This window comes from Oryza brachyantha, chromosome 5 (genome assembly GCF_000231095.2).
Source record: "Oryza brachyantha chromosome 5, ObraRS2, whole genome shotgun sequence".
Lineage (NCBI taxonomy): Eukaryota > Viridiplantae > Streptophyta > Magnoliopsida > Poales > Poaceae > Oryza > Oryza brachyantha.
The window spans coordinates 92737-120321 of record NC_023167.2 but is presented as its reverse complement, the minus strand read 5'-3'; the positions used below and the strand labels follow the sequence as shown (position 1 = coordinate 120321).

At 40.3% G+C, this 27585-nt stretch overlaps 3 protein-coding genes and 1 pseudogene across 4 annotated transcripts; 3 read left to right on the top strand and 1 right to left on the bottom strand.

Moving 5' to 3' along the window:
- Positions 1-1825: 1825 nt before the first annotated feature.
- On the top strand, positions 1826-9752 carry LOC102706564. 2 transcript variants are annotated; one of them, XM_006653868.3, is made up of 4 exons: positions 1826-2185; positions 3859-4206; positions 6370-7005; positions 8781-9752. In XM_006653868.3, the coding sequence occupies exons 2-4, from the start codon at positions 3898-3900 to the stop codon at positions 9477-9479; spliced, it is 1644 nt and encodes a 547-aa protein (XP_006653931.1). In that variant the 5' UTR covers positions 1826-2185; positions 3859-3897; the 3' UTR covers positions 9480-9752. The 2 variants fall into 2 exon arrangements, with proteins under 2 accessions (XP_006653931.1, XP_040380107.1); XM_040524173.1 differs by lacking the exon at positions 1826-2185 and having other exon boundaries at positions 3604-4206.
- A 147-nt stretch (positions 9753-9899) lies between these two features.
- LOC102705818 (protein NEN4) lies at positions 9900-11186 on the bottom strand. Its single transcript, XM_040524174.1, has one exon. It carries the CDS (start codon positions 10972-10974, stop codon positions 10189-10191), a length of 786 nt encoding a protein of 261 aa, XP_040380108.1. The 5' UTR covers positions 10975-11186; the 3' UTR covers positions 9900-10188.
- Positions 11187-17260: 6074 nt separating this feature from the next.
- On the top strand, positions 17261-18357 carry LOC102705534 (annotated as a pseudogene).
- A 4481-nt stretch (positions 18358-22838) lies between these two features.
- On the top strand, positions 22839-26333 carry LOC102705255 (cytochrome P450 85A1-like). The gene is made up of 5 exons (XM_040524203.1): positions 22839-24083; positions 24170-24335; positions 24419-24525; positions 24619-24791; positions 25878-26333. The coding sequence occupies exons 1-5, from the start codon at positions 23040-23042 to the stop codon at positions 25999-26001; spliced, it is 1614 nt and encodes a 537-aa protein (XP_040380137.1). The 5' UTR covers positions 22839-23039; the 3' UTR covers positions 26002-26333.
- The last annotated feature ends 1252 nt before the right edge of the window (positions 26334-27585 follow it).

Genomic DNA, 27585 nt, shown 5'->3' with positions numbered 1-27585 from the left:
ACGTTCCTTTTTTCGGCTCGGCTCCGGGGGCGCCAAACGGAAAATTGAGTCGGAATGACCACTATGCCCCACTTCGCCTATCTCTCCTCTCAAGATTTCTATTCCCTTCCTTTTTATATTATAAATTTTTCTGATCTTATCTAAACATATATATATATATGGATAAATTCAAAAAAATCTTATAATATTGAATGTATGAAGTACTGTGCTACGCATATTTATGGATACTACCTCAACGCACGTAACGTCTTTCATGTATATTCTGATAGTTGTATGGTATATTTTACTCTATAACAATATAATGGGATAGGATAACTAGCGATGTTCGTGCATGTTCGTATCTATTTTCTATATGGCAATAAAAGCAAACAAGACAAATTAATTCCTGGGTATTTTAAACTCTTGTCTTCTCATAACCTGTCACCCATGTATACTCGTCTCTGCATTTAAATGTTAACTAATGCAAACGACATTTATTTCTGATAAGCCCATACGTCATTATGTTTGCACAAAAAGGTCTTTATAGCAAATCTATTTTTCACCAACGTTTTGCATATCTTCGAAACGACACATGTCAATTTTCATATATCTTTGAGTAAGGAAACAAAATCGATAACACGTCCAATGTCGAATGTAATCATAACAGTGTGCATGATACTATCAGCATGAAGACAAAAACATTTGTCTTACGAAGAAAACAATCACGTTTGCAATAAAGCAACGTAACATCGCGGTCATGTACTCGTGCCATATCAATTAGTGAAAATCCAATCAACCATAACCGGATGAAACATGTTACTATCAAGTACCATTATACCCAGGAAGCAGTTGATCAACAGGAAGTTAAACTGGAATTCTATCAAACAGATCAACAATTGGTGGACATATTTACAAAGGTTTTATCAAAGAAAAAAATCCATCTATGACATACAGCTTATTTGAGTTTGCAAGAAATGATTTAAGGGGAATTTATTGAAGCTAATTCATTTTCTTAAATCTTCTAGCTAACTCATTTTCTTAAACCCTGCGTTTGACCTGGCCACGACGCCCAATCACCGTATTTATGTCGATGAGAGGGCGCCTGACGCATCACGCCACTCTCATGATGGGCGCAGGCGTGTGCCTGGCCGCATTAAATATGGTCGCGAGTGCATGCCTCCGTCCATGCTCCCTCCCACAAAAAAAACAAGGGAGACATGTCATCCATGACAGCATAGTGATATCTCTGTCACCACGGGCGGCGGGGGATCTACTCGGCGTCGGGGCTCGCAGTGAAAGGCTGGCTGGGATGGGAGGGGCGGGCTGGTGCCCGAAGGCCGGAGGGCGACGGGGCTGGATTAGAAGGAGGCGGCGGGGCTGGAAATAGACAGCGACGCCGGCAGCCTCCGCCTGGCGCATACACGCACAAAAGTTCGATGCACGTGATGTCGTCTCCCTTCTCTGTTCGGCCTCACGATGATGCTCGGGTTAGCTGGAAGTTTGGGCCGGTTGGGCTATTGCTTACTGGGCCAATTTGATATGAGGTTGCCGTCCTGCTATCGGAATTCTGATTTTTTTCGAAAAGTTTTCGACCGATTCCGAGTTCCGCGGTTAATACCCCTACTGTATCTGTTACTGTTTCTGAAAAAAATTCCAATTCCAATACCGTTTCCCAAAAAATTCCGACCGACTAGTTCCGTTTCCGAAAGCTGGTCCGGATTTCGAAAAAATTCCGAATCATTTTTAATCCTACTCGTCTACTCGTATGTGTCGTACGGGGAGATAGTTATTTAGATGAGCGACCGAGCAGGCGCAAAAAAGGCTCCGTAGCTAGGGTGAGCAGAAACGGTGGAATTGAGCTTCTCTCGTCGGCCAGGCCGAACGCATGCGGCCCCGCTGCACCCGCCCAGGAGCGAGGGGTCATCTCCCCCGGCCTCACTTCTCTCCCCTTCGCTGCTTCGCTAGGGTTTGAGGCCTCCTACGCGCGCTCGGGTTGTCCTCGCTGCGCTCGTCGCGCCGTCCTCCGCCGGTCGCCGTCCTCTGCCGGTCGCCATCCTCCGCCCCGCCCTCCTCCGGCCATCGTCCTCCTCCGCCCTGACCTCCTCCGCCGCCCCCTTCTCCTGCAGTCGCCCTCCTCCGCCCGTCGACCTCCGTCTGTCCCGCTGGTCGCCCTCCGTCTGTTGAAATCCTCTGCAGCCAAGTACTGGTGAGATATAAACATAAGTTTCCCTGTTTATTTTGTTGGGAAATGCTAATCCAACACCAAACATTCATTTGATTACATTGCCCAATTTTAACTGCAACAATGTAGGTCTGTTTGACAGGTTCTGTAGGCAAAGTACCAAAAGTATGGTATCATTTTTTACTTTGACAGTTGACTACTAGAATTTAATATAAACTTTTGATTGGTTAGAAAAGATGGCAGGTTTCCACATTCCAGGGTGTGGAAGTCAAGAACAATTTAAATCAAAACGCGTTGCCAAACAAATATCTGAAGATAGCTACTTTATGTTTCTATCAACTGCTGGGCATATTATTGTAAATTGTCTCTATCTTATTATTTAGTTATACATAATCTGCGTAGATCAGCAAAATATTTGAGTGGGAGTGAAGAGATGTTGATTTGTTTTAGCCTTTTAGGTAGTCAGATCTCATTCGGAACGTCATCTGTCATTTGATTGCTTGTTGAGTTGATATAAATTGTATAGATAATATACTGTACTAGAAGTATGTAACCTTGTATCATTTCCTTTTTCAACACATGAAATTTCAATTCTCACCTTTTAAGCCATAACTTACAGATTGCTTGATAATTGGTCATAGGACTTTGTATTTTAGGGATTGTCTCTGTTTTAAGGATTAATGTTGTTTCATTACTCCCTCTTATATCAAACTGTACTTTTTGGCTGGGTACAGCTCCACACATTCTAATTACTGTACAATTTCTAATTACTGTACAGCTCCACACATTCTAATTTGTGATATTTGTTCATGTTTCTATTTTATCATATAAGAAAGTTATGCAACAAGTGTTGAGGTACGTCCTCACATATGAGTTCGAAAAATATATAAGCTGTTCATTTTATTAATTATATAAAGACTTTTTCAAATTAAAATTAATTTGAAAATTTATTCACTGCACAACAGTATGCACTTCACATAAATTTTCATTGGAATGATTCATGCGGTGACCTTACCACTCAACACAAGAGGTGACTGAACTCAAGTCAAAATCATCCAACCAAACAACATCTTCTGGATACAGCATCCAGAGATACAACCAATCAAATAGGATCTCAGGTCATCTAGGATAAACTCATACAGACAACCAAATACAACCAATTGTATGACTTTAACCAGGCTGAGAGCAACCAGGCTAGAGGATACGGACCAGGTTGAGATCATACAAGTAACCAAACAGACCCATAATGTATATGTGTGCTTGTATATGTTCTTGCATGTATTTCTTATTTGTTAAATGGAGAGAGTATTTTGGAACTTCTTAAAGATATAAATTCATCTGTATGTGTGCTGGTATATGTGTGCTTGTTTATGTTTTATGGGCTGTCATTGTAGCCTATAATTGTGTGTTTCAGATTTAGTAAAATTTTGATGGAGCTGAGATGTTAGCACCACTGAAGCAAAATTATGTTTTATGGGCTGTCATTGTTGGCTGGTAAACAGGTATACCCATGGTATATGGCGCCCGCGGGTAGCGGGTTTGGGCAGAGTTTTTTGCCTGTGATGTAGTGACAGGTATACTCGTGGGCATAATTTTTTTCAAGGGTACGGGTGCGGCGGCGAGATATGATAGGTTCACATCCTACGCCCACATCTTCCTTCTCACCCACTTGCGATTTGCTTGTGTATTGTCACCAGGTGCCGAACATAGCCTGAGAGGAGAACATATCAACAAACATGGCGAAGAAAAGTGGATCCTCCACCCTGAATGCCAGCGATACTCCGTGGAAGGGGCGGCTACGCTCTCACCACTCGACGCTTTGCAGCTTGACCGCTCTGCAGTCCTCTTCCCCAGCCAAGAACCCAAAGGGCGACCAGGAGGCCCAATCATTGAAGAAGCGAGCCATCTCGCTGAACAGCAAGAATACAGGTAAACGTGGCATCTGGAGTGAGGAGACTGCAGAGAAGCGCCCGCCTGCTGCTCCTCCCCGCCGGTCCCCACGTCTCATTTCCAATCCCCCTCATTTGGTCGATGGGGTGTGCAAGGTATTGCTTGATCATGATTATGTATTTGTTAAATTACTTGTACCATCTGAAGTAACGATAAACCAATAGGCAATATTAATTTCTTTGAAATAACCATCAAAGTATCCATTTAATTGCTCCACCCTACTTTGTTGAGAGATCTCATTCAAAGCTCTTCATTCTCCTGGAAACTACTACCTCCATGTATAAAGCTTTGATTTTTAGACTCGACGATTGACCATTGGTCTTATTTAAAAAATAGTACAAATATTCAAAAATATATAAATTTCGCTTAATAAAGTACTTACAGGTATAAAACAAGTCATAACAAAACAAATTTTTTTTTCCAAAAAACTTGAATAAGATTAATGGTCAAAGTTCATGTCCAAAAGTCAAAGTGTCATAGTACATTTAAATATGTAGGTAGTATTTAAAACAATTTAAATATAGCCTGTGATTTATCGTTATTAAGATTAACTGACTCCTCTGTATTGAGCTGTACATACAGAGGTCAACTGTTTACTGATCTTTGTCTAAATGTGATTTTAATTGCCAGGGCAATTTCTACAAAACAGGCTTACTTTTATTATCTGATAATATGCTCATCATTTCTCGGAAATAAATTGATGTGTTTTCTATACATTTTGCCAATATATAGAATTAATGAACACTGTAAATAAGTCGATATGCTTTTCTGTTCATTTTGCCAATATATAGAATTAATATGTTCATTATTTCTTAGAAATAAATTGATGTTTTTTATGTTCATCCTTTTCTTTGCTAACAAAGTAATTAATTTACAGAGTCTGCCAGAAGTGTTGTTTCACTATAATGATACTCTCCAACCTTGGTTGAACAATCAATAAAGGAAATGGTGCATTTAGCACTACTGAAATGTCATATTTCAGAAGTTATTTGTTAGGTTGAAAAAAATTGTACTAGCCTGTATAGATATAAATGTATAAAGAAATACAAAACTCCTAAATATGGTTGCTCCTTGAACATGACATGCATTTATGTGAATCATATTGAGTTTGATCAAATATATGTTAATAATGTTACCATAATGTGTCATAAACTTGAAAATTCTTATTTAATTGACACTGCAACATGTATAGAATTTGATAATGTAACACCTAATACGTATATCACTTATTTACGCTTGTCCTACTCCTATACATATTCTGCAAATTGCAAATCTCTGTAGTGCAGCACTGCAGTACATGCACTTGCACTGAATTTTTACAAGACTGATCAGATGCAGCTAGAATGTAGGTTGTTCTCCCTGACTGTATACTCATTAGCCAACTTCATTGCTTGCTGCAGCTAGCTGGCAATACCATGAGCTGGTCTTTGAATGGTGATGACTGTGGCCTTAATATGCCCTTTTGGTTGACAACTAAGCAAGATCACAGCATACATAGTCATGTCAGGGCCTGTTGTTGAGCCACATATGCAGTTTTGATGACGATGACCTCCCTACTGACATCGTGCATACACCCTAGTCCTTTTAGCTGTGTAGGGCTTGTTGCCACCACCTCATCCTGCACCCTCCGTTAAACTGGTTATGCCAGCAAAAAGAATTATAGTTAGGTCTGTAGCTGAATTCCCTTACATGATTTGGCATCTCTAGGAGGTATGCCAAATACAGAGATAATCAAATGGGCAGGTTAAGTTAATGGTTCAAAACTTGTTGATGTGGCTTAATCATTGTTTTGTTATTAACAGTATAGGGGAGATATACAGGCCTTTATGAGATACATGACATTATTGCTTAGTTCACGATTTTCTTATTCTATGTTTTATTCACTATTTTCTGATTTGGTAGACAAAACCCCATTTTTCTTCCCCAAATTTGTCATTGTATATTGTTTTGAGGCTTCCATCAAAAGATGAACACTGAATAGTAACTTTCTCCAGTGGACGATGCATGTCGAGCAAATACCCTACTTTGTCCCTTTGAGGCTTTTATCAAAAGATGAATCCAGTGGATCATGCATGAAGCAAAATCTTCTACCCTACTTTGTCCCAACAATAGTTCTTGTGCTTTCTTGATTTCTAGCTTGGATTGGTTGGATCCTCGTGCCTGTTGAATCCTAATACTAACAATGATTAGAATGCTTAAATCATTTCATGTAATGTTTGTCTTTGGAAAAATAGTGTGGTAATTTCTACTATTTTCAGGAATCTATGGTCAGGGGAAATCAGTCAGCAATTCCTTTTCGGAGATCCCTACGGCTTCATCAAAATCAAACCAATCAAAATGCTTTCAGTGTACACCAGACTTGTGAAAAATCATCAAGGAGCCTGAGAAATGCTGTGGTAAAGCATTCTACGACGATGGTAAACCACATGGATTCACAAAAAGTATGTTTTCAAGATTGCCAGCATATTTCTCCCAGGACAAGTGTACCATATCCATCATGCAAAAAAACTGAGAAGGAAGCGTCATATTCCAGTTGCTGCAAGAAGCTGGCAAGAAAGAGGAAGAGGGGAACTGAAGGAGGAATGTCCTCATATAAGAGTCAGAGTCGTCACGATCACAAACCATCGCCCCTGGAATTCCAAGAAATTGCACCAACCAATAAGCCTATAAACACAAGACACAAAAAGAGTGAAAGTAGCTCTTCTTCAATGGTACAGCCTAAATTTTGTGATAGATTGGTGGATGCTGAGAGCAATAATAAAGAGCTAGATGGTAGTGAAAGAGGAGAAACACAATGTGGTCATAACTGGTCAGAAGAGCAGGACATGGTATTGCGCAAAGCTTACTTCACTGCTCGACCATCCCCAAATTTCTGGAAGAAAGTTTCAAAAATGGTATCACCCCCCCCCCCCTTTTTTTTGCATCAATGGTTTTATTATTTATTTGTACTTCCAACAGCTGATTGATAATATGCAAATTAGTGCTTGAAGAAACATTGTTCCTTACTATAGTTGGAATGGTTCATCAATGGACATTAGTTGATGACTCATTGTGCTAGGTCCAATGTTATCTGATCGTCTGATTAATCACGATTAATCGTCCTAATTGATCGGTCCACTGACTCCGATCAGGGCTATTCACTCGATCAGCTTGTTCAGAAATCTGATCATCCAATTAGCTGTTGATCAGTTGTGATTAGTCATCCAATTAGGCTAGGTATCGATTACTTTTTGTATGCGTTTTGGGCTGCATGTGAAGTTGGGCCTTGGCAGTATTGACCCAGCCCATTCTCCATAGGGTTTAGTACCCCAGAAGCTGTTGCCCTCTCTCCAGAAGTCATTGCCCTCTCCCGCAGATGTGTCGTGACTCGTGTCTTGTTGCCACCCTCTCTTCTCGTCCAAGCTGTTCCCACCACCGTCACCCTCAAGTTACTGCCCTGATCTGCTGCTGGCGGCTCCAGTGGCAGTCTCCACTGGGTGTTGCTCCTCAAGTACTGTCAGTGCCAGGAAGATGAGCTCCTCCAGCAGTTAGTGCACCTCCATCCCCCATACTCTGATTGCTTTATACTATGCAGTATGCACTATACATTATAGTATCAATTAACCTGAGTTAATATATGTGATCGACGATTGATCGTCCTAATCGACATGATTGGTGCCTTGGATATCAGGGTTGGTCAGGCGATCAGATAACATTGGCTAGGTCCCATGTCAATTCTCTTGCAATTGGCCTTCAGTACTTGTCTCTTCTTACAATGACTGCTGTACATCAGACATCCAGTAAAAGGGTAAACCGCCTGTCCAAAATATACCATAAGTGGGTGATAAATAAGTTAACCAGTAGGGTGATAAATAAGTTAAACAGTAGAGTATGCATTTCCTGATTACATGTTGGGTTTGTTACAAGCGTATAACTCACTTATGATGGGATTTTTAATTTCCCCCAATTGATTTTGCACTGAAGGGGAAAGTAGTAATGATGATCCTAATGCTGCTCTTTTTATATGAAATATGTCATGTACATGAAAGATAGTACTCTTCTGATCTTAGTATCAAATATGCAAAATTTATGTCCAATAACTAGGTAAACGAATTTGACAATGGCCAGATGAAGTAAATTGTAGACGCTGGCCAGTAATATGGCATGCATTGCAATTAATCGATATCGCTTGGAGATGTTATCTCCTTTCTTCTTATACCCACATCTTTTCACTTTTGTTTATGCTTATAAGCCCAAATTTGAATTTTTAACCTTAAATTTGGAGTTGATTTTGGATTTTCTTTTATCGCAGTTTATTTGCAGCCTTGGTTTTTAGATTACTAAGAACATGCATATAAAATTTCTATTCTCAAATTATTCCCTGAAAAAGCCAAAAGATCACCTCTTTATACAATAACACCAAAAGGATCTTCAGAATTAAAGTCATAATGCAAGAATTTTACTGTCAAACTCTTTTTCTAGTGTTGTTGCAACTGGATTTTGTACAACTTGTGCTGGTTTCAGTTAATTTTCCAGTGCTGTTTAGCATATGTTGTCAATGTGGGCCATGTGCACCATGATGACAATCTCAGTTGCACTTCTTTGAAATACTTAAGTGGCATTTTGCTTAATGTACATCTACCTTTATCATTTATTAGTTCAGCAATTTCTGAGTCAAAAAACTTTTCAGGTTCCTGGAAAATCTGCTGAAGAGTGCTTGAACAGAATTCATGCTGATCTTTCAACACCGACTCCAATTGCTCCTCGTCCTACAAAAAGTAATATAAACTTTTCTCCTGTTGCACACTTCACACTGTCTGATCCAAAACATCGAAATGTCCTGGAACCTTCCTTCAAAAGACGGACTGCCAAGCAGAAGAGCCTAGCAGCACAGAAGACAGTGAGACATTTACTGAAGAAGCAGTGCATCACTGACAAAACAGAAGAGGCTGATCACTTCTCAGTTTTTGAGACATCACCAACTGTTCTACCGTTGGACTTTTCCTTTGAGGGTTCTCCTGGGACTCCTGGTAGTGCAGGCAAAAAATTGATAGCGAATTTGGAAACTATAAAAAGTGTTGGCACAAACTCTTCCGAACCGAGCCCAGCAGTTCTGAAGCCTGTGAAAAATGTCATCTTACATGAGAAATATGTTGACCGATTGTCCCGCAGAGAAGGCCAAAAAAGGGCTGGCAAAAAAGCTGCAGGGTCCAAAGCTCTAGATTCTGTGAAGACTCAACAAACAGGTGGTCTGAAGGCTGCAAGGAATGCTCTCATCTCAGAAGCAACAGACTTTATAAGCCATTTCAAGAAGATGCAATCAAATCCCCTTGCGCATGTCGTAGAGGACAATGAAGATGATGAGATTGATGACATTGAGTCTTACTAGCAAGACATCGACTGATGCCAAGCTGCCCTGTATGTAAGTTTAAAAATTGCAGCCGGTTAGCATATTGTCTTCTGCAATGATCGGCACATGTTTTGCCGCAGCTATTTTGGGTTTGCTTTGGTTCTATGCCATGTCTATACCTACCAATTCTCTCTCTCTCTCTCTCTCTCTCTCTCTCTCTCTCTCTTTTGGCAGTGACAACTGGGCGCCATTCAGCCTAAACACGGATCAAGCTAACCTGGCTGAACCCGTAAATCAAACGGTTTGGAATCATGTCCTGTGCGTTCGTCCCTCTAATAATAGATAGAAAGAAGAGTGGCATGCCTTCCACTCCAAGACTTGTGTTGAGGTGAGAGGAGACTAATTTAATTGCACACTAGAAGTACAATTATCCACAAAAATCATGACAGGACTAATTTGTTTGCCTTGCTGTTTGTTAGGTTACTTGCATCACGAAAGAATCAATGAATCGACAGACACTTTAGAATTACAAATCATAATCATACAAGTATATATGTACAGTACAGTCTACAGAGAAGATGAGCAATTAGCGAAGAAGAAATGATTAAACTTGTGAGATGAGATGCCCGGCCGGGAAAAGAATCGAGTTGAGTGGATTGAATAATAACGACTCAAATGGATCGATCTTTCCCCCACCCTAGTAGATAGATAGATCATCGAGCAATAATGAGCTGCAATATATGGAATTCTATCTGAGTATGGTCCTGGAGTGCCTGAGGATCATGTGGAAGCATTGAGGCTTCGCCGTCGTCGTGGTGGCTTCCTTGGGCCTCTGCGCCACCATCCTTCCCACGCTGTCCCTCTTGCACGACGACGGCTTCCTCACACCAGCAGCTGCAGAACTTGCCTTGTTACTACTGATGGTTTCTTGGTTCAGCTTCAGGGTGGCCGGTGCCTGCACGTTGCTCCTCCTCCTCCCCCTCGTGATGGCGCCTCCTAGTCCCAGCAGCGTGCCCGGAGGAAGGCTGGACTCGAGCAGCAGCACGGTGGCGCAGTGCTTGAGCACCTCCAGGTTCATGCGGGCGTCGTCCAGGCTCCTGTGCCTCTGCTTGCCAATGCCGAAGTAGGAGGCCAGCGTCGCCATCTTGAGGTCGCCGGCGCGCCGCCCAAAGTCCTGCGCCAGCACGTTGAGCGAGTCGACCACCGCGAGGGGCTCCGGCGGCGGGCGGCCGATGGCGGCGAAGGCCTCCCGGATGCGGTGGCAGTCGAAGCGCTGGATGTTGTGGCCCGCCCAGACGCGGCCGTGGAGGATGGCGAAGATGCTGTCGGCCACCTCCTCGAAGGTAGGCGCGGAGGCGACGTCGACGTCGGTGAAGCGCTTGGAGACGGCGGAGAGGTCGGCCGGCCGGATGAGCGTGTGGTAGCTGTCCACCTCCACCAGCTTGCGGGGGCACACCACGATGGCGCCGAACTCCAGCAGCCGCTGATGATGATCCGCCGCCGTCGTCTCCACGTCGAAGAACACCATCGCCATGTCTACGTACGTTCGGTTCTTCGTTTAATTGCAGCTAAACCCTCGATCGATCTACTTCTCCTTTCCTTTACCTGATATCTTGCTGCACTGCACTGCAATATATATATGATATGATATATCCTATCTATCAATCATCCGATGACGAATATTATTCCAGTTAACAGTGCAAGCAAGCACGAATGCCTTCATGATATGCTGAGATTATTCCATGCCCATTTCACAAGCAAGCTAATCAAGAGTACGCCCATTGCCTAAGCCTAAGCGTAAGCGTGTGTAATAACATAACACACATATGAGCAAGCATGCATGCATGCAGATATGTACAAGGAATAATCGATCCACAAGAAAGATCCTAGCTTGCTTGCTAGGAAGATTAATGAATTGAAGATGAATTAATATATTGAGATGAGCAAAAGGAGGAGGAAAAGAGAGAAGCAATTAACAAGATGAATCACGTACGCGAGCACGCTTACTACATATGCATGATGGATGCACCTCTGTCAGAAAAGGCACATCGATCGATCGATCCTCTTCGATCTGTTGCTTGCTTGTGTGGCTGGGTCACCGTTTCACGCACGTACCCTCCAACTGCAGGCAACATAACATACATGCAAATTAATAAACTCAAACAAACTAACTAGTAGAACAATATTCTCTTCCTTCCTTCCATCCATCCATCCATTCTTCTTCTTCTTTCTAGCCGCCGCCGGCCATACGTACGCTGCTTACCAGATTTTCTCATTCTATGCAATATATAGCAGCAACACGTACCATATCCAATTCCAATCTGCTACTCCTTTCTATATATTTACACCGATCAGCATCTTCCAGGCAAGTAAGGTAGCTAGCTCAAATTAAAGCCCCTGACGATCCTGCACCTACATCTACATGCATGTACGTTTCACAACCAACCAATTAGATTTCTGACCTCTTGATGAAATCTATTACTTTACTAGATAATACAAGCTAGGCAAACACCTCTGTTTTCTGCTCGAGGCTAGACAATCTTCAAGGCCTCCTGTGGGCTCAAAACCCTTCCACCAATATATGCTAAACGCCGATTCAGATCGAAACTACCCTTGAGATATATATATATATATATATATATAGGAACAATATATGATCGATCACTTGCTACGTACGTACCATCTGCAGAGTTGGATACCTCTTCGGCTCTTCCCTATAATCAATCTAATATGCATGCCAAATTAAGTCTACTGATCTAGCTAGGGATAACAGGATCGATCGTCCAACTATTTTTCTACTTCTGACTTTACATACATGCATCTGCACTGAAAACTTGAAATTAAGCTAGATATGGATCGGAGTAACGTACTGGTCGATCTGGATCCTCTTCCTCCCTCCCCCCACCGATCGATCGAGCTGCATACATACATAGCACCAACTTTTGATTGGGGCCTCCTTAGTACTGTTTGACCAAATCATAACAGAGCTGCCCGACTCTATTGATCTCATTGTATATGCCTCGTCACCAAAAAATAGAGGGGACATAAAACTGCAATAACTCAAGCTTATATATAGCTGTTTGTTTAGGACAGTTGCCACAGCCATGAAATCATGCATGCACTTCAACACATTATTTCTCAAACAACCCAACTATTTCATTTGTTATCCTTCCTATCAGTTCATTCTCACGTTCAGTCCATCTTCTCATGGCCATCCGGATTCCACAAATCTTGAGGAAGTACGTATTAGCAGTAACATACTAAGCATCCAAAATCAGTTCTGCAATGTCACACAACAGTTTCAACTTACTGCAGACCTCTTTTGGTAATTTCCAGTCTCATCATCAGGAGCACCAATATACTGTTCCTCTATTCATCTTAAGTGTTCTTACCAATTAGAAACACTTTCTATATATTAGACTTTATATAAATATATAAATTTTTAATCATAAAGTTTCTACAAATGTACATCTTTATAATCAAAGTTCAATCGTAATTTTTTAATCACACCGTTAGAACAATGACAATGATACCAAGACAATGAAGTCCGTGTTCAACACCATGCCATGGTTGCGTTAAACATAAGATCAATCAAGAATTTATACCACTATTATTGAACGTCCAAATAGCCAAATCGATAACAATAATATCAAGATAAATCTCTGATAAATAGGAATGAATATCTAGTGTTCTAGAATTTTGTGTTAGGACCATCTTTTTATGTGAAATAAATAAATTTCTTGATATGTCAAATGATACATCACTATAAAATATTTTTTTTGAGATCATTGAAAGATTTGTTCACCTACTGATAATAATGAATTCAAAACACAACTAATGAAAAATATAATTAGCAATTTCAATTTGTTAAAAATTATCATATGTTTTAAAACTATAAAGAACTCGTGCAATAATATTTGTTAGATATTATATGACGACTTAATATTGGATTTAAATATCTTTTTATGTAATATAAGAACAAACGATAAAATTTGTTTTTAAACTCATAATATATTTAGACTTTGAATTACGTGTTATTCGAGAGTTGCACCAGTGTTATGTTCCCTTGATATGTACGAACACCAACGAAATTTTATTTATTATAAAAAAGACAAAAAGTTATATGTGATGCAACTCATGTTTGTATAAAGTTTTTTTAATTAAATTTAGCTTTATATAGTTTACATTTTATGTTAATATCAGACAATGTGAATAAATTATCTAATTAAAATTATCCATGCAATATGTAAACTTGATATTGTAGTGATTATGAAATTAGTGTATCAATTTGTTGTTGCATTGTTTTTAGAATTAGCATGTAAATTTGGTCTTGCAAGTTCTGCAATTAACGTCAAACATGAACATTTATAACTTATTGCAATATGGTTCAACCTATAACTAATTATGTAATGTTATAATAGTACAATTGTTAATTGGTATTTCGTGGCTATTTTATTAGAGTTTATTTAAATAATTAAATTAATAATTTTTTGATAAACAAACAAACTCGATGTTCGGTTTTATATGATTGTATTTAAAAGAATTTGTAATATTTTAAATATATTATTAAATTGAACCGTAGCGTTAGCAAGGGTATAGTACTGGTATGAAAAAATTGGAACCGTGTCTCTTCTGGCATGTTGTGTAGCCTAGGTTAAGGTCGGCTTGTGTGGATTCGCATGCAACTAGTATAATAGTATTAGGGTGATTGTTTGGGTGTTTTATGAAAAAAAACCAAACCATACTTGCAAACAAAAAATAATTTATTAATAAAAATTTTATATACTTACTCTTAGCAATCTAAAACCCAAGATTGGAAAATAAATTTTAGTGAATGAACCCTAAATCAACTTCAAATTTAAGGTTAAAAATTCAAATTTTGGTTATAATTATAAGCATAGCTGTACGTACGAAAAGACAAAGTAATAGACTAGATTAAAATCGTGATTTAAATGTGCTTTAAACCGATGTCATGGCCGGCCGGCCACATGCAGCTGGCATGAAGACCAGCTTCACAAGCTAGCTAGCTCAAGGCCAAAAATTCACACCTTCGTCTTAGCTTCGTCTCGTGATTACGTACCAAAATTTAATTTTTGACGTTAAATTTATAGGTAATTTTAAAATTTTATCATCATTGTTTATTTTCCTGTATTAACTTTTAAATTGCTAAGAATATATATATATATATATATATATATAATTATTTTGTTCTTAGATATGTTGTTTGGCTTTTCTTAAGATCAGCCATCAGTAGTCTAGATCGAATCTGGTTTCACTTTCACCGTACATATATAGGCTTGGATCGATGTTCGTAGGCATTCAGATTAGAGAGGGTAGGAGTGCCACATAGAATTATATTTCCGTCTGAACTGAAAAATCAATAAAACTCGTAGGTACGTACGTACGTGCCCACATGTGGTGCACTAGTATGAACAATTACTTACACGTGCACGAAAGCACCATGCATGCATGTTTCATGTTTGTAGTGTGTACAGTGTATACGTACATACGAGCAAGTATAATAACAAGCTATAAGCTGACTAAATGTAAATGTTTATGTAGAGGAGAGAGAGGAGAAGAGGGAAAGGAGTAATGAGCTGTAATCTTGTAGCCAGCTTGGACACAAGAACCAAAAAATTATATGAGAGTGACAAGTGAGTCATACACTAATGATAAAGAGCTAAGTACTATATAAGTGAGCTAAAAGACGACTACAATAAACTTTATAGCCAGCCTATTGATTATATCACTATCCTTGCTGTACATACATACAAACATACGCACACTTAATTACTATTAATTGCCCACGCGCGGCGTATATTAATTTTATAATGCCAATGCTCTTAATTGCTTGATTAAAACATCGTACGTCCACTCACTCTGATCCTAGTTTTTATAATGGGATTGCTCTCACCATGCATGTTTTTTTTTTCCAGATTCTGGATTATTTATTTATTTATATGCTTCTTAGCCTCTTAAATGGTGTATATATTTACACAGAAAAAGTAAAATAAAACGTTTCCTTTTTGAATTGGCTGGTTTAGTTAAAGATAGGTAATTAAAAATCAGAAGAATACTAAAAGAGCAAACAAAAATTTAGTGCATGTTTGGAACAATGAAGTACAAAACACAAGAATAGTAAAAGAGCACACCCCAAATACACTATACTGTAAAGTGTAACACACATGAAAGACAAAAATTGGGTTGTTTGGATCACTGAAAAATAGGAGAGAGGGGGAGCGCAATGTATAGGCAAGAATAGAGTTAATTAATTAAGGTATGGTGTTTTATTTACTATAAAATTTGAGGATTTGCTCTCTTTTCCAAAGGACTTCAGCAACATCTTTCCTTTGTTCCTGACGGCCGAGCTTGTAGGAAAAAAAGTAATGAAGGGAATACAAAACCTTCAAAATTCCTTCAGATATACTTTGTTCAAAAAAAAAAATCCCTTAGCACATGAAAACACAATTTAGGGATACAAACAATTTAGCCGGAAGCACTCAAAACCATGCATTTATTTCCTTTTTTTTTTAACTTACTCTAGATATTAGGGAATATTTGAGTGGAGTGCCGGCCCATTCCTGAATTCAATAGAGAATCACTTAATTCCTGTTAAATGCTAGTGTATTGCTTACTGCTAAAGATGAACAAATTAATCTTTAGCTACCCCTGTTTCCGTACGTCGCTAGCGATATTATTTCTCTACTCGCGATAAAGTTCTAATTAATCACTTATTTATACTGTAGAGTATCCCAATTAATAATGTTTTATACTATATATATCGCTAATTAAGACACGCGGCCTAGCCTAACGCGCGCACAAGTACGTAACACGGACGTCGTATGGAAAACCTAAGCACGTACGTACTCCGGCCGGCCATGCATGTTTCCGGCCGGCAGACGCCAAATCACAGATGACAGATGATGGATGGAATTTTGGGTCTAACGAAAACATAATTCTATAAACAGTGGAGAAGTAGGAAATTAGATGTGCGTGTTTCGATTAAAAGTCGAATCAAATATCAAGATTTTGACGGAATCACCTTCATTTTTTTATAATATGTAAAGATAAAAATATGCTAGTCTGCAAACTGACAAAATTTTGTATTAATTATTACTTCTTACTTTAAAAATTATTATATTCGTATAACTTAAATTAATACGTACGACACACAAAGAGCAATATTAACTAGGAGAATTTTAAAAAATGGGATTAAGTACTATGATTAAATTACATTAAGACTCCAAGACAGTACTAGTAGGCATATTCCCTAATTCTAAATTAAGTTCAAAAGAACTAAACTATGGAAAATATAATTAAGACGTACTTCAAAGTTCAACTTTGTATTATTGATATTCAATTAACCTTAGGAATCAATAAAAAGAAAAAAATTAAATTCAAGACAGTAAATTTGTGTTTACTCCCCGGAAAAAGTTTGTGTCCCCTAAATGAATTTCGAAATTTTCACCTGGTAGAAAACCGGGAGGTACCTAGCAGAAAAATGGACTAGTGGGGATTATTTGTGACTAGTAATTTTGAATTTTTTTAAGAGCTATCAAAACCAAAACTAAGCTATATTTTCTTGTAATACTGAAAAAAGAATTGAACGATATATATATCGATGCTCTAGCTAGTGATAAAAAACGTGTGAATATTAAAAAATGAACAGTCACATTCCGTTATTTGCGAGTGACGTATATACGATTACGAATAGAGTTGAGGACTATAAATAGTGATCGAGAGAGTGGCCGGTATGGAGCTGGTTTGGTTAGTAATCATAATTTAATTAATATATATTACAGCAAATAAAATAGCTAGCAATGGCGGAGCTGCTGCCGGCGGCGGCGGCGAAAGGAGGAGGGGTGTTTGTGCTTGGCATGAACAGTGACGACGCCGGAGACATGAGCTACGCCAACAACTCGGACATGCAGAGGTTGATCGCGGCGGCCACTGTGAAGGAGCGGCAGGAGATGGCGGCCGCCCTGCACCGCGCTCGCCGCCCGGCCACCGCCATGGCCATCGCCGACCTCGGCTGCGCCACCGGCCCCAACGCGCTGCTCATGGCCACCGAGGCCGTTCAGGCCGTGGTCGCGGACGCCGACAGGATGCAGGCGCCGCCGCCAGAGTTCCACGTGTACCTGAACGACCTCACCGGCAACGACTTCAACAGCGTGTTCCGGCAGCTGCAGCAGCAGCCGCAGCCGGAAAGCTGCCGCTGCCGCTGGCTGGTGTCGGCGTGGCCGGGGTCCTTCTACGGGCGCATCTTCCCGGCGGAGAGCCTGGACTACGTGGTGTCGTCGTCGAGCCTGCACTTCCTGTCTAGGGCACCGGCAGACGCGGGGAACGAGGGGAGGATGTACGTGTCGGCGGGCGGGCCGGCGAGGGTGCTGGAGGCGTACAGGGCGCAGTTCCAGCGAGACATCCGGCTCTTCCTCGCCTGCCGCGCCGAGGAGGTGCGCCGCGGAGGCCTCCTCCTGCTGACCTTCGTGGCCAGGCGGGAGGCGGCGCCCTCGGTGCACGACTGCCCCTCTGGGACCTCCTCGCGGCGGCCGTCGAGAGCATGGACGCCCGCGGCCAGCTCGACTCCTTCGACGCGCCCTTCTACGGGCCCTGCCCGGAGGAGCTGACGGAGGCCATCCGCGAGGAGGGGTCCTTCCGGGTGAGGAGGATGGAGCTGTTCGAGGTGAGCCGGCAAGGGCAAGGAGGGCAAGGTGGCCGCCGGCAGCTGGCGGAGCAGACGTGCAGCACCATCAGGGCGGTGGTGGAGCCGATGCTGCGGGCACACTTGGGATGGGACGCCATGGCCATGGATGGGCTCTTCAGCAGGTACTGCCTGCTGCTTCACGACTACTACCGCCAAACTCACAAGCTCGACCAACTCACCAACGTCTTCCTCGCCTTGGACAAAATCTCATGATCCACCTTTACCCCATATATATATATATATATATATACTCCCTCCATATTTTTTTTATATGACGCCGTTGACTTTTAGGTCCACGTTTGACCATTCGTTTTATTTAAAAAATTATATAATTATTAATTATTTTGTTATAATATGATTTATTATTATAAAAACTTTAATTATGCATTATAATTTTGTATATTTGGATATAAATTTTGAATAAGACGAATGGTCAAATATGATTTTAAAAGTCAACGACGTCATATATAAAAATATCGAGGGAGTATATATCAACCCTCTTAATTAATCAAGTTCTAAAATATCATTTACACAGGTTTATAAATTGTTTTAAGTACCCTGGCTAGCTGGGAACTGAACTGAATTACTCCCTTCATATTTTTTTTATATGACATCTTTTGAATTTACGTTTGACCGTTCGTCTTATTCATAATTTATATCTAAATATGCAAAACTATGAAGCATACTTAAAGTATCTACAATAATAAACTATATTATAACAAAATAATTAGTAATTATATAATTTTTTAAATAAGACGAAAGATCAAATATGAACTTAAAAGTCAACGACGTCATATAAATAAATATGAAGTGAGCAGTATAGACGCTCACAACACACGCATACCCTATCTCTATGAGCACCTTCGAAGCCTGATCAGTAGGGACAGCACCTACCTCTAAAAAGTACAAAGCCGGAAGTCGAACCTAGAACCTTAGGTGCTACTGAGTCCATTCTAACCAACAGGCTACAAGTCCTTTTCGCATTATTTGCCGAACATTGTGGCACGCCACAAGTTGACCATGTTGGACTAGCTTAATTAGGTTCCTGTTTGATTTTTAGGCATATTACCGTACCAACTAATGACATATAGACCCTACAAAAATATTTATTGCTAACAAATATTGGTATTTATATATTACTCGGACATACATATTAAAAACAAAGACCTATCTATAAAATCGTAACACATGAATCAAGCACAACAGAGAGGGTAAATGATAGGATTACAAAAAACTAAACCTTTCGCAGAATCAAATATACCACTGAATTTAGATGGAGTTACCACTCTAGTGCCACCGGTTTGCACCGTCACCGGTCTGACTGCTTTGATCTTGCCGGTCTGACCACCTACAACCACGAAAAACAATCTCGGTGAAAAACTAGAAAGCCGAAGGAAATGTTGGACACTTTTTGGACAGTAAATAATTTAATGTATGAATGGATAAAAGTGATTGGCAAATGCTCTTTCCATAAACTTCTGCAACTTCCTGTGCACTGCGTGTGCATTGGACCATCTCAACTCACAAGGACCTGAAAATTCAGAAACTAAACCTTTTTAAGATAATGAGCCTACATCTATCCAAAAACAGAATTGAACAACCCATTAAACGGAATTTTAGTACTCGCTAAACGTTAAATCAATGACTCGATCAACAACATTAACAACAGCTAGATCAACTAAAATTCAAGGGCAACGCATACACTGGAATAGAGGAGCATACTAGGACCATATAGGAATGTGAGGCACCAGATAGAAACCTACAGAATCTTAGAACAAAATAACTACATAATTCAAAGTATAAGTGTGTAATTATATATGGATGGATACACAACGGGAACCTAGATGTGTTTCGTAGCATCCTATGTATTTGTCAACAGCGACAAGATCTACTAGTTTTCTTCAACAGGGAAGTGGATTGGCAACAGCACTAGAAGGCCAAAATTTAGATTAAAATAGATTGATGTTTAGGGCTACTAAAAATTTGGAAGTTGATTTGGGCAGCTATTGGAGCAATATTTTTAGTTTCTAATGCCAATATTTATTTTTGGGACTTATATTAGGCACTTCTTGGAGGTGCTCTTAGAGAAGGACCCCCTCTATTTTTTTAACACCGTTGACTTTTTGATCTACGTTTGACTCTTTGTCTTATGCGACGGCGACGGGGAGATGACATGCCATCCTTGTGGTGATAGAGATGCCATTGTGCTGTCAAGAAGGCATGTCCCTCCCCTTTTCCCACCTTTTTTCTGTGGAGAGCAGGCGAGAGGAGTGTGTGCGCCTGCGCCGTATTTAATGTGGCACAGGCGCATGCCCGCGTTCATTATGAGGGCGGCGCAGTGCATTATGCACCCTTCCATCACAATAAATATGGTGGTTGGACGTTGAGATCACGACTGCTACGTGGCGGGTCCATCATTATGTAGGCCACACACCGAGAGGGTCGGGAGCATCCCAGCCCCTCCAGCGCCTGCCCTGCCGGGCCCTCTTTAGGGCCCGACCCTCGGGGGCGCATGGTCTCTCGGGGCCCGACCTCCTCCCCTCCCTTCTCTCGGGGGTTTTGGGTCTTTGGGCCCACAACCTCCACGTGCCAACCGTATACAGGGAATATTCTCAGGCTCATATAACAGATGTACTTATCTTTTTAGTCATACTTATGTTTATAAGCTAAAATTTGATTTTAAGTTGATTTTAATATTTTTAATCGTAATTTATTTGTTGATTTCTTTTATGTCGCTAAAATACACACACATATATTTTATTTATAACTTATCTTTTGTTTATAAATAAACCGTTCGACGAAGGCCATCCATTCGTGCATCCTTTTAAATGCGATCCGACAGGGTGAGTGAAAGCCAGCATGCTAGCGCCTTTGCCTTCGAGGCAGCTGGGACCGAGATTATAGTATAGTATCTCTTCGGCTGCGTTCTTTAAGATTTTCTGAGTTCTGTGATGCTTATTTAATATTATAAATAACGAAATTAATTGTTATAAAGTTAAAAGTCTATTTTAGAAACATGAGATTAGCAGAGATTAATGTTAAAGAATGAGGAATAGATAAGGTGAAAGGATAGATAGGGTAAATGAGAAGAATTTTAAATGCAAATTGATTGATTAGACAGATAATACTACGAAGAGTATCAGAAATGTTTATGTTTTGGTACGAGATATAAATCCAAAACATACTTATGTTTTAAAATAGAGTATGTAGCTGTAATACATAGATTCCAACCATTGTTCGTTGGATCTATTATTTCTCTCTCGCTTCTATGCATCCTTACTAAAATATAAAATATAAGTATTTATGATTGTTTAGCAGTGATAAGGGTTAATTAAAAAAACTATATTACCCTTTAATAAATGAGAAATAGAAAGTGATCCATGTGACAAACCATATTACGAATATGGTTAGAAATATTTATATTTTAGGACAATATTTAGATAGTAGAAATGCTTACGCGCTCCATTTGATTGGCAGAAAAAACATAGAAAATTTGGAGTATGAATCCTATAAAAAATTTCCTATAAGAGTCTTTGAAATAAAGGATTGTGTTATATTTTCTAATTATTCCTATAAATTAGACAATTTTATAGATATTTTAGAGAAAAATAAACATAAGATCCTAACTCATGTTTTATCTTACCATGGCTCTAAATTTCTGTGTTTTATATATAATATGTATTAAATGATGGTTTTGAACTTTCATGTCAATTCTTATAGAAATCTAGGTGACATATGTTTTTTCGATTTCCGTATTTTTACAATTTCGTGTTTCAAAGAGGTCGTTTTTACAATTTCATGTTTTAAAAAGATCTTTTTTTTTTTTTGAGGGAGGGTGTAGTGTATGTACTACTCCACCAGCCCGCCTTGAAATGACAGCATCATCTGCAACTTACCGCACGGTCAAGCAAGCTAGTGTCAAGTGACGCCGACACGACCTCCACTACACTCCAATAATGGAGCGAATGCTGTCTGTACCTTAGGCTTTGGCGATTGATCAGCCACCTGAAAATAGCACAAAACTTTTACTAGGATCCATCAGTTCCCGGACCGATTATTTTGTTTATTTACTTTATAGTAGTAGGAACGAATAAAAGTAGTATTGGTAAATCGATCGATCTAAAAGATGTAATGAATTTGTAAAAATGATCTTCTGGGTCTCCTGCGCGCAATCCAATCCACGTTACTCCTCGATCTGATCCTGGTCCTGGATGAAACACTACTTTAATTGGGTCCAAGATAGGAGTTGGAACATTTTGGGTCTCCGACTGCACCCTTCCTATTTTCACAAAAAGTGGCTTCAATCTAATAGTATTTATTCAGTTTCACAAATGTTAATAGTTACTTTATGGGTAAAAATATTAATTAAATTTGACAAACTAGTAAACTAGTAGTAGTTCCAACAAACTTACTTCAAACGCGCGGAGGGAGTAGTAATTAACATCATCTTTTGGTTTTAAAAGAAAAAATAAAAATAATTTACGAATAAAACTTTTATATACGTATTCATAACAATAAAAAAAAAGTCAAAACTAAAAAAAATAAACTACACTAAAAAAACCTCAAAATCAAATAAAAATTTAAGGCTAAAAATTAAATTTTGGCTTATAAGTATAACTTAAAAATGGGTGCATATGTATATATAGCTAAATTAGTGGCTAGAGTATAGGTATAGGTAGATGAGATGTTGGCAATGCTAGGGAGATAGTGGCAGGGATTGAGTGCTGTCGGGTGGTGCTGGTGCATGATCCATCACAAATCCATGGAGGGGGCAATGGGCATTTGGCAGTGGGAGTGGGAGTGCACTGCATGGACTAGTAAGTTTAAATTCAGCGAGGCCAATTACTAAGATCGAGATCGATCAAGCAAGCTCAGGAGGCAGGATAGGATAATTAATGGAGCCCGGCCTTGCAGCAGCATGGTCATGGTCATGGATGCTGCTGCTGCTGCTGGCGCTCCTACTCCTTGCCTTGTCCTGCTCATGGTGGAAGAGGCTACCCCAATTAGCAGCAGAGGCGGCGGCGGCGGCTCCTCTTCCTCCTCCAGCTGCAGGTCCAGGAGCAGGAGGAGGATCATGGTTGATGAGGTGGGTGTGGCAGTGGCGGGAGACGGCGGCCTTCCTGGCGGCGCACGGCAGCGGGCGGGGCTTCTACCACTTCGTCCACGCGCGCTACCTCCGCCACGGGCCCTGCTTCCGCACCGCGCTCTTGGGCCGCGTCCACGTCTTCCTCCCCGCCTCCGCCCCGGCCGCCTACCAGCTCCTCGCCGCGGAGCCGTCCCACTTCGCCAAGCGCTACGCCCGCACCGCCGCCGAGCTGCTCGGCGCCCACAGCATCCTCTGCTGCTCCCACGTGGAGCACCGCCTCGCGCGGCGCGCCGTGGCCACGCTCTTCTCCATGCCATCCACCGCAGCCTTCACCGCGACCTTCGACCGGCTGGCGAGCGACGTGATCGTGGGGCAGTGGAGGCCGAGGAATGGAGACGACACAGCAACGGTGCAGGTGGTGGCGCTGGACGCCGCTCTGGAGATAAGCTACGGGGCCATCTGCGAGATGCTGGTGGGGAAGAAGAATAGGCTGGAGCGGGTGCGGGGCGAGGTGTTCGCGGTGACGCAGGCCATGCTGGCGCTGCCGCTGCGGTGGGTGCCTGGGTCGCGGTTCCGCAGGGGGCTGGAGGCGAGGAAGCGCATCATGGCGGCGCTGAGGGAGGAGATGGCGGCGAGACAGCATGAGCATGATCAGCATGGTGGGGACTTGCTGAGCGTGCTGATGCAGAGGAGGAGGCAGAGGCATCATCATCCGGACGCCCTGACGACGGAGGAGCAGATTCTGGACAACATTCTGACGCTGATCATCGCCGGGCAGGTTACGACGGCCACCGCCATCACCTGGATGCTCAAGTATTTGAGCGACAACCGCCATATCCAGGACAAGCTACGAGTGAGTACTCACTCGATCACACGTTGATCCGTCGTCGTTATGTGCCCATCAAATTAATTAAGAAATGGATGGACCCACTGTACTAGGCAGAGGCAGTTGGGGTGGAGCTCAAAAACAACCAGGCTGGTCTTGTTACGATGCAAGACCTAAACGGCATGGAGTACGCCTACAAGGCAGTCAAAGAATCCTTGAGGATGGCCACCATTGTTTCTTGGTTTCCCAGACTAGCGCTCGACGACTGCCACCTTGCAGGTATTTATACTCCATACGAATTAATTAATTAATAAACTGGATTGATTATTGACATTCACCATGCATATGTACTGTACGTACAGGCTTTCAGATTAGAAAGGATTGGATTGTAAATATTGACGCCAGGTCTCTCCACTACGACCCAGCGGTTTTCGACAACCCAACCGTCTTTGATCCTTCTAGGTTCAACGTACGTAATTTATACTAGTTAGTAATCAGAATAGTTTATTGCTAGCTAATTCATCATTTCTTTCTACTTTGTCTTCTTGTATCTGAATTATAGGAAGAGGGATCAGATGATGAGACAGTGAAGAAGAAGAAGAAGAAGAAGGGGCCATCGGCAGCACAACAGAGGCGGCTGTTAGTGTTTGGAGCAGGCAGCAGGACATGCCTGGGGATGAACCTCGCTAAGATCATGATGCTCGTCTTCCTCTACCGCCTTCTCACCAATTTCAGGTACCCCTCTCTATATGTCTATCTAATCTATTTTATCCTTTTCGTATTATAAAAAGTTCTTTATCCTACCCTATGCTTATCCATGTTTCATTAAATATATTTTATAACGTGTCTAAAATTATTGGCATGTATATAAATCTAGAAAAGAACAAGAAGTCTTATAATATAAAATTGAGTTAGTATCATACTATTTACCAGTATGAGTAGTATTCCTCAATGTTGTAGAAACAGCTGGGGCTGATTATTATTACAACGTATCCATCGTCACCGATTGCGCAATTAGATAATTAATTGAGTATGGTCGGTGTAAGAGGATCTAGTGTGGCATGGTCGGGCACTCATCAAACCTTGCCTTTTAGCCACGAATACCCCTTCTCCCTATGTGGCAGTGATTCTTTGTTCTTCTTTTGTGTTATCCGTCCGTCATGGACAATGTCATTTGAGCCAAGTAGAGAGACAAACAAGGCTATGAGATGCAAAAGAGAGTAATGCTTCCTGTCGACGATTGTGATCTATGGGGTGGCAAGCGAATAGCAAAAATCAATGATTATGCAGCAACAGAGGATTACTCAGATTCGAGCTTTTAAAACGAGATAATACCTTATTTCTGTTGAGGTTTGTATTGGTTTTGTCGACTACTATATTGCATTTACACTATGCGAGCTCAGGAAATATTAACTTGAAGCTAGGCCAAGGATCGATGATCAACGGTCCAACATCGCTAGATTGAGCTTGACCATTAAGATTTACAATTACGGTTACTCTTTGGTATAGAATCGATTGAATGATTAAGAATCTATAGCTTGATTAGCAGGTTTGAATAGCTATTTAACCGTTATGATATTGGACTTGTTACCGTAGAAGATTTAAAAGCACATTTGGGTTTATTTGATATTAGCGGATATAATGCAAAGATAATTTAAGCATGCATGGTTGATTGGAATGGGATTTATCTTTCTATCTTGTGTCATATAAGCCTATTATCTTTACACGTAATTTTTTTTGTTTCACTGACACAGCTTTTTTTTTTTAAAAAAAAATCTCGTCCTCTGTGACTGCTTTAATTAACATGTGGTTGTTGTTCAGATGGGAGATGGCAGACGACGACACAAGTCTTGAGAAATGGGCAATGTTCCCCAGGTTAAAGAACGGATGCCCAATTCGGCTCACACCGATCAACTCCTCCAGTCAGATCCCCCGGGAAAGTTGAACAAGAGATCGATGGGAGTAGCTAGTTCTGATGCCTCAATCAGATTAATTAGAAGATGCATTCTATGCTGCTACAGCTTCATTCAAACAAGAAGATATCATATGATCAGGGCTGTTTAATTAGTTATGAGTGCTGTTAATTATATTCAGGAATAAAAATGTATAATCGTACCACTTAATTAATTGATATGCTAGCGAGTGAATTCGGAGGAAGGAAGGACATTTATTTATAAATATCAGAACTATATATACGAAGGAATAATATCTAACATGGTGATGTGTGGATCAACTGACACACTGCTTGTTTATTACTTAGTATATTTGTATAAATATAGTAGTGAAATATTCTTGCTTTATGGCCGATAGAGTAAAATTGATCGTCTGCAATACGGCACTTTTGATGGAGAGACAATGAAAAATACTATACGTACGATTCTTGCGTACGATATTTGTACAAACAAACAGCAGGGATCCACGGCGTGAGCTTTTCACTACACAGTGCATGCATGTAGCCGTTGTGTAATTTCACATGCCGTTTGATCGTACGGCTATCGTAAGTTCGTAACTGAGTTGTCGTATGTATAGTGGAGCTTGAGAGACAATGGGGAAATCGTTTGTCTTTTTCTATTGGTGTATGCATTACACTGATGACGACGTGTTGAAACAATGTTTCCCATTGCACAGACGGAGAGCGCGCACAATCTGAATTCGACGTCACCCCCTGTTTTCTCGCGCGCGTCACGTCTTTACTACGTGAGATGAGATGAGAGTAGACATGACTGAAATTTTGATTGTTTTAAAAACTTATTTTATAAATAGACTTCTAAAAATAATGAACTTTTTAGATCACACTAACGTCATTGGCGTCGTTGTATAGGATGACGCGAATGTCATTGACGCCATACTTCAAGTCATATCATTGGCGTCGTCCTATACAACGTATACAACGATGACGCCAATAAAGTTGGCGTGGTAAAAAAGTCTATTCATGCAATAAATTTTTTAGGGGTCTATTTGTAAAATAAGTTTTCAAAAAAGACTAAAATATCCAAATTATCCGTAGACATGCATTCTAGTCTTTTAGCTTTGTACTTATCTTTATAAGTTAAAATTTAAAATTTAATATAGAGTTAATTTTAAATTTTTTATTATAGCTTATTTTCTAGCATTTACTTTTAGATCTTCAAGACACGTATAAAAATATATTCATAATTATTTTTTATTTACAAATATATTATTTTCTTTTTTTTCCAAAAACTTTGCAGGTATAGATTTGTACTACATGATGTCAAATTTCATCAGTTGCTCAATTCTCCTGAACCATACAACATGCGGGCGAGCAAGATTACATAAGTATGAAGACTAGGTGTTCTAATACACTCTCTACTAGTTATGAAATTAGTATAGACAGTTTATTTTCTCTAATTCAATTGGACCAGATCTATAACTATAATATTTTTATATTGATAGTAGAACACTAAATCAATGATCGGCATTCTTTTACTGATGATAATATTGATATTAAAACACTACCAATAAAAAGCATCACAGCAAGCTCCTATAAATACATATAATGTATTGTTTT

Bases quoted from the DNA above. Each gene is read 5' to 3' on its own strand.
- LOC102705255 (XM_040524203.1), top strand. From the start codon at position 23,040: ATGGAGCCCGGCCTTGCAGCAGCATGGTCATGGTCATGGATGCTGCTG. The intron at 24,084-24,169 runs GTGAGTACTCAC...CCACTGTACTAG, and splicing joins ATATCCAGGACAAGCTACGA to GCAGAGGCAGTTGGGGTGGA. The intron at 24,792-25,877 runs GTACCCCTCTCT...GTTGTTGTTCAG, and splicing joins CGCCTTCTCACCAATTTCAG to ATGGGAGATGGCAGACGACG.
- LOC102706564 (XM_006653868.3), top strand. From the start codon at position 3,898: ATGGCGAAGAAAAGTGGATCCTCCACCCTGAATGCCAGCGATACTCCG. The intron at 4,207-6,369 runs GTATTGCTTGAT...TACTATTTTCAG, and splicing joins TGGTCGATGGGGTGTGCAAG to GAATCTATGGTCAGGGGAAA. The intron at 7,006-8,780 runs GTATCACCCCCC...AAAACTTTTCAG, and splicing joins GGAAGAAAGTTTCAAAAATG to GTTCCTGGAAAATCTGCTGA.
- LOC102705818 (XM_040524174.1), bottom strand. From the start codon at position 10,974: ATGGCGATGGTGTTCTTCGACGTGGAGACGACGGCGGCGGATCATCAT.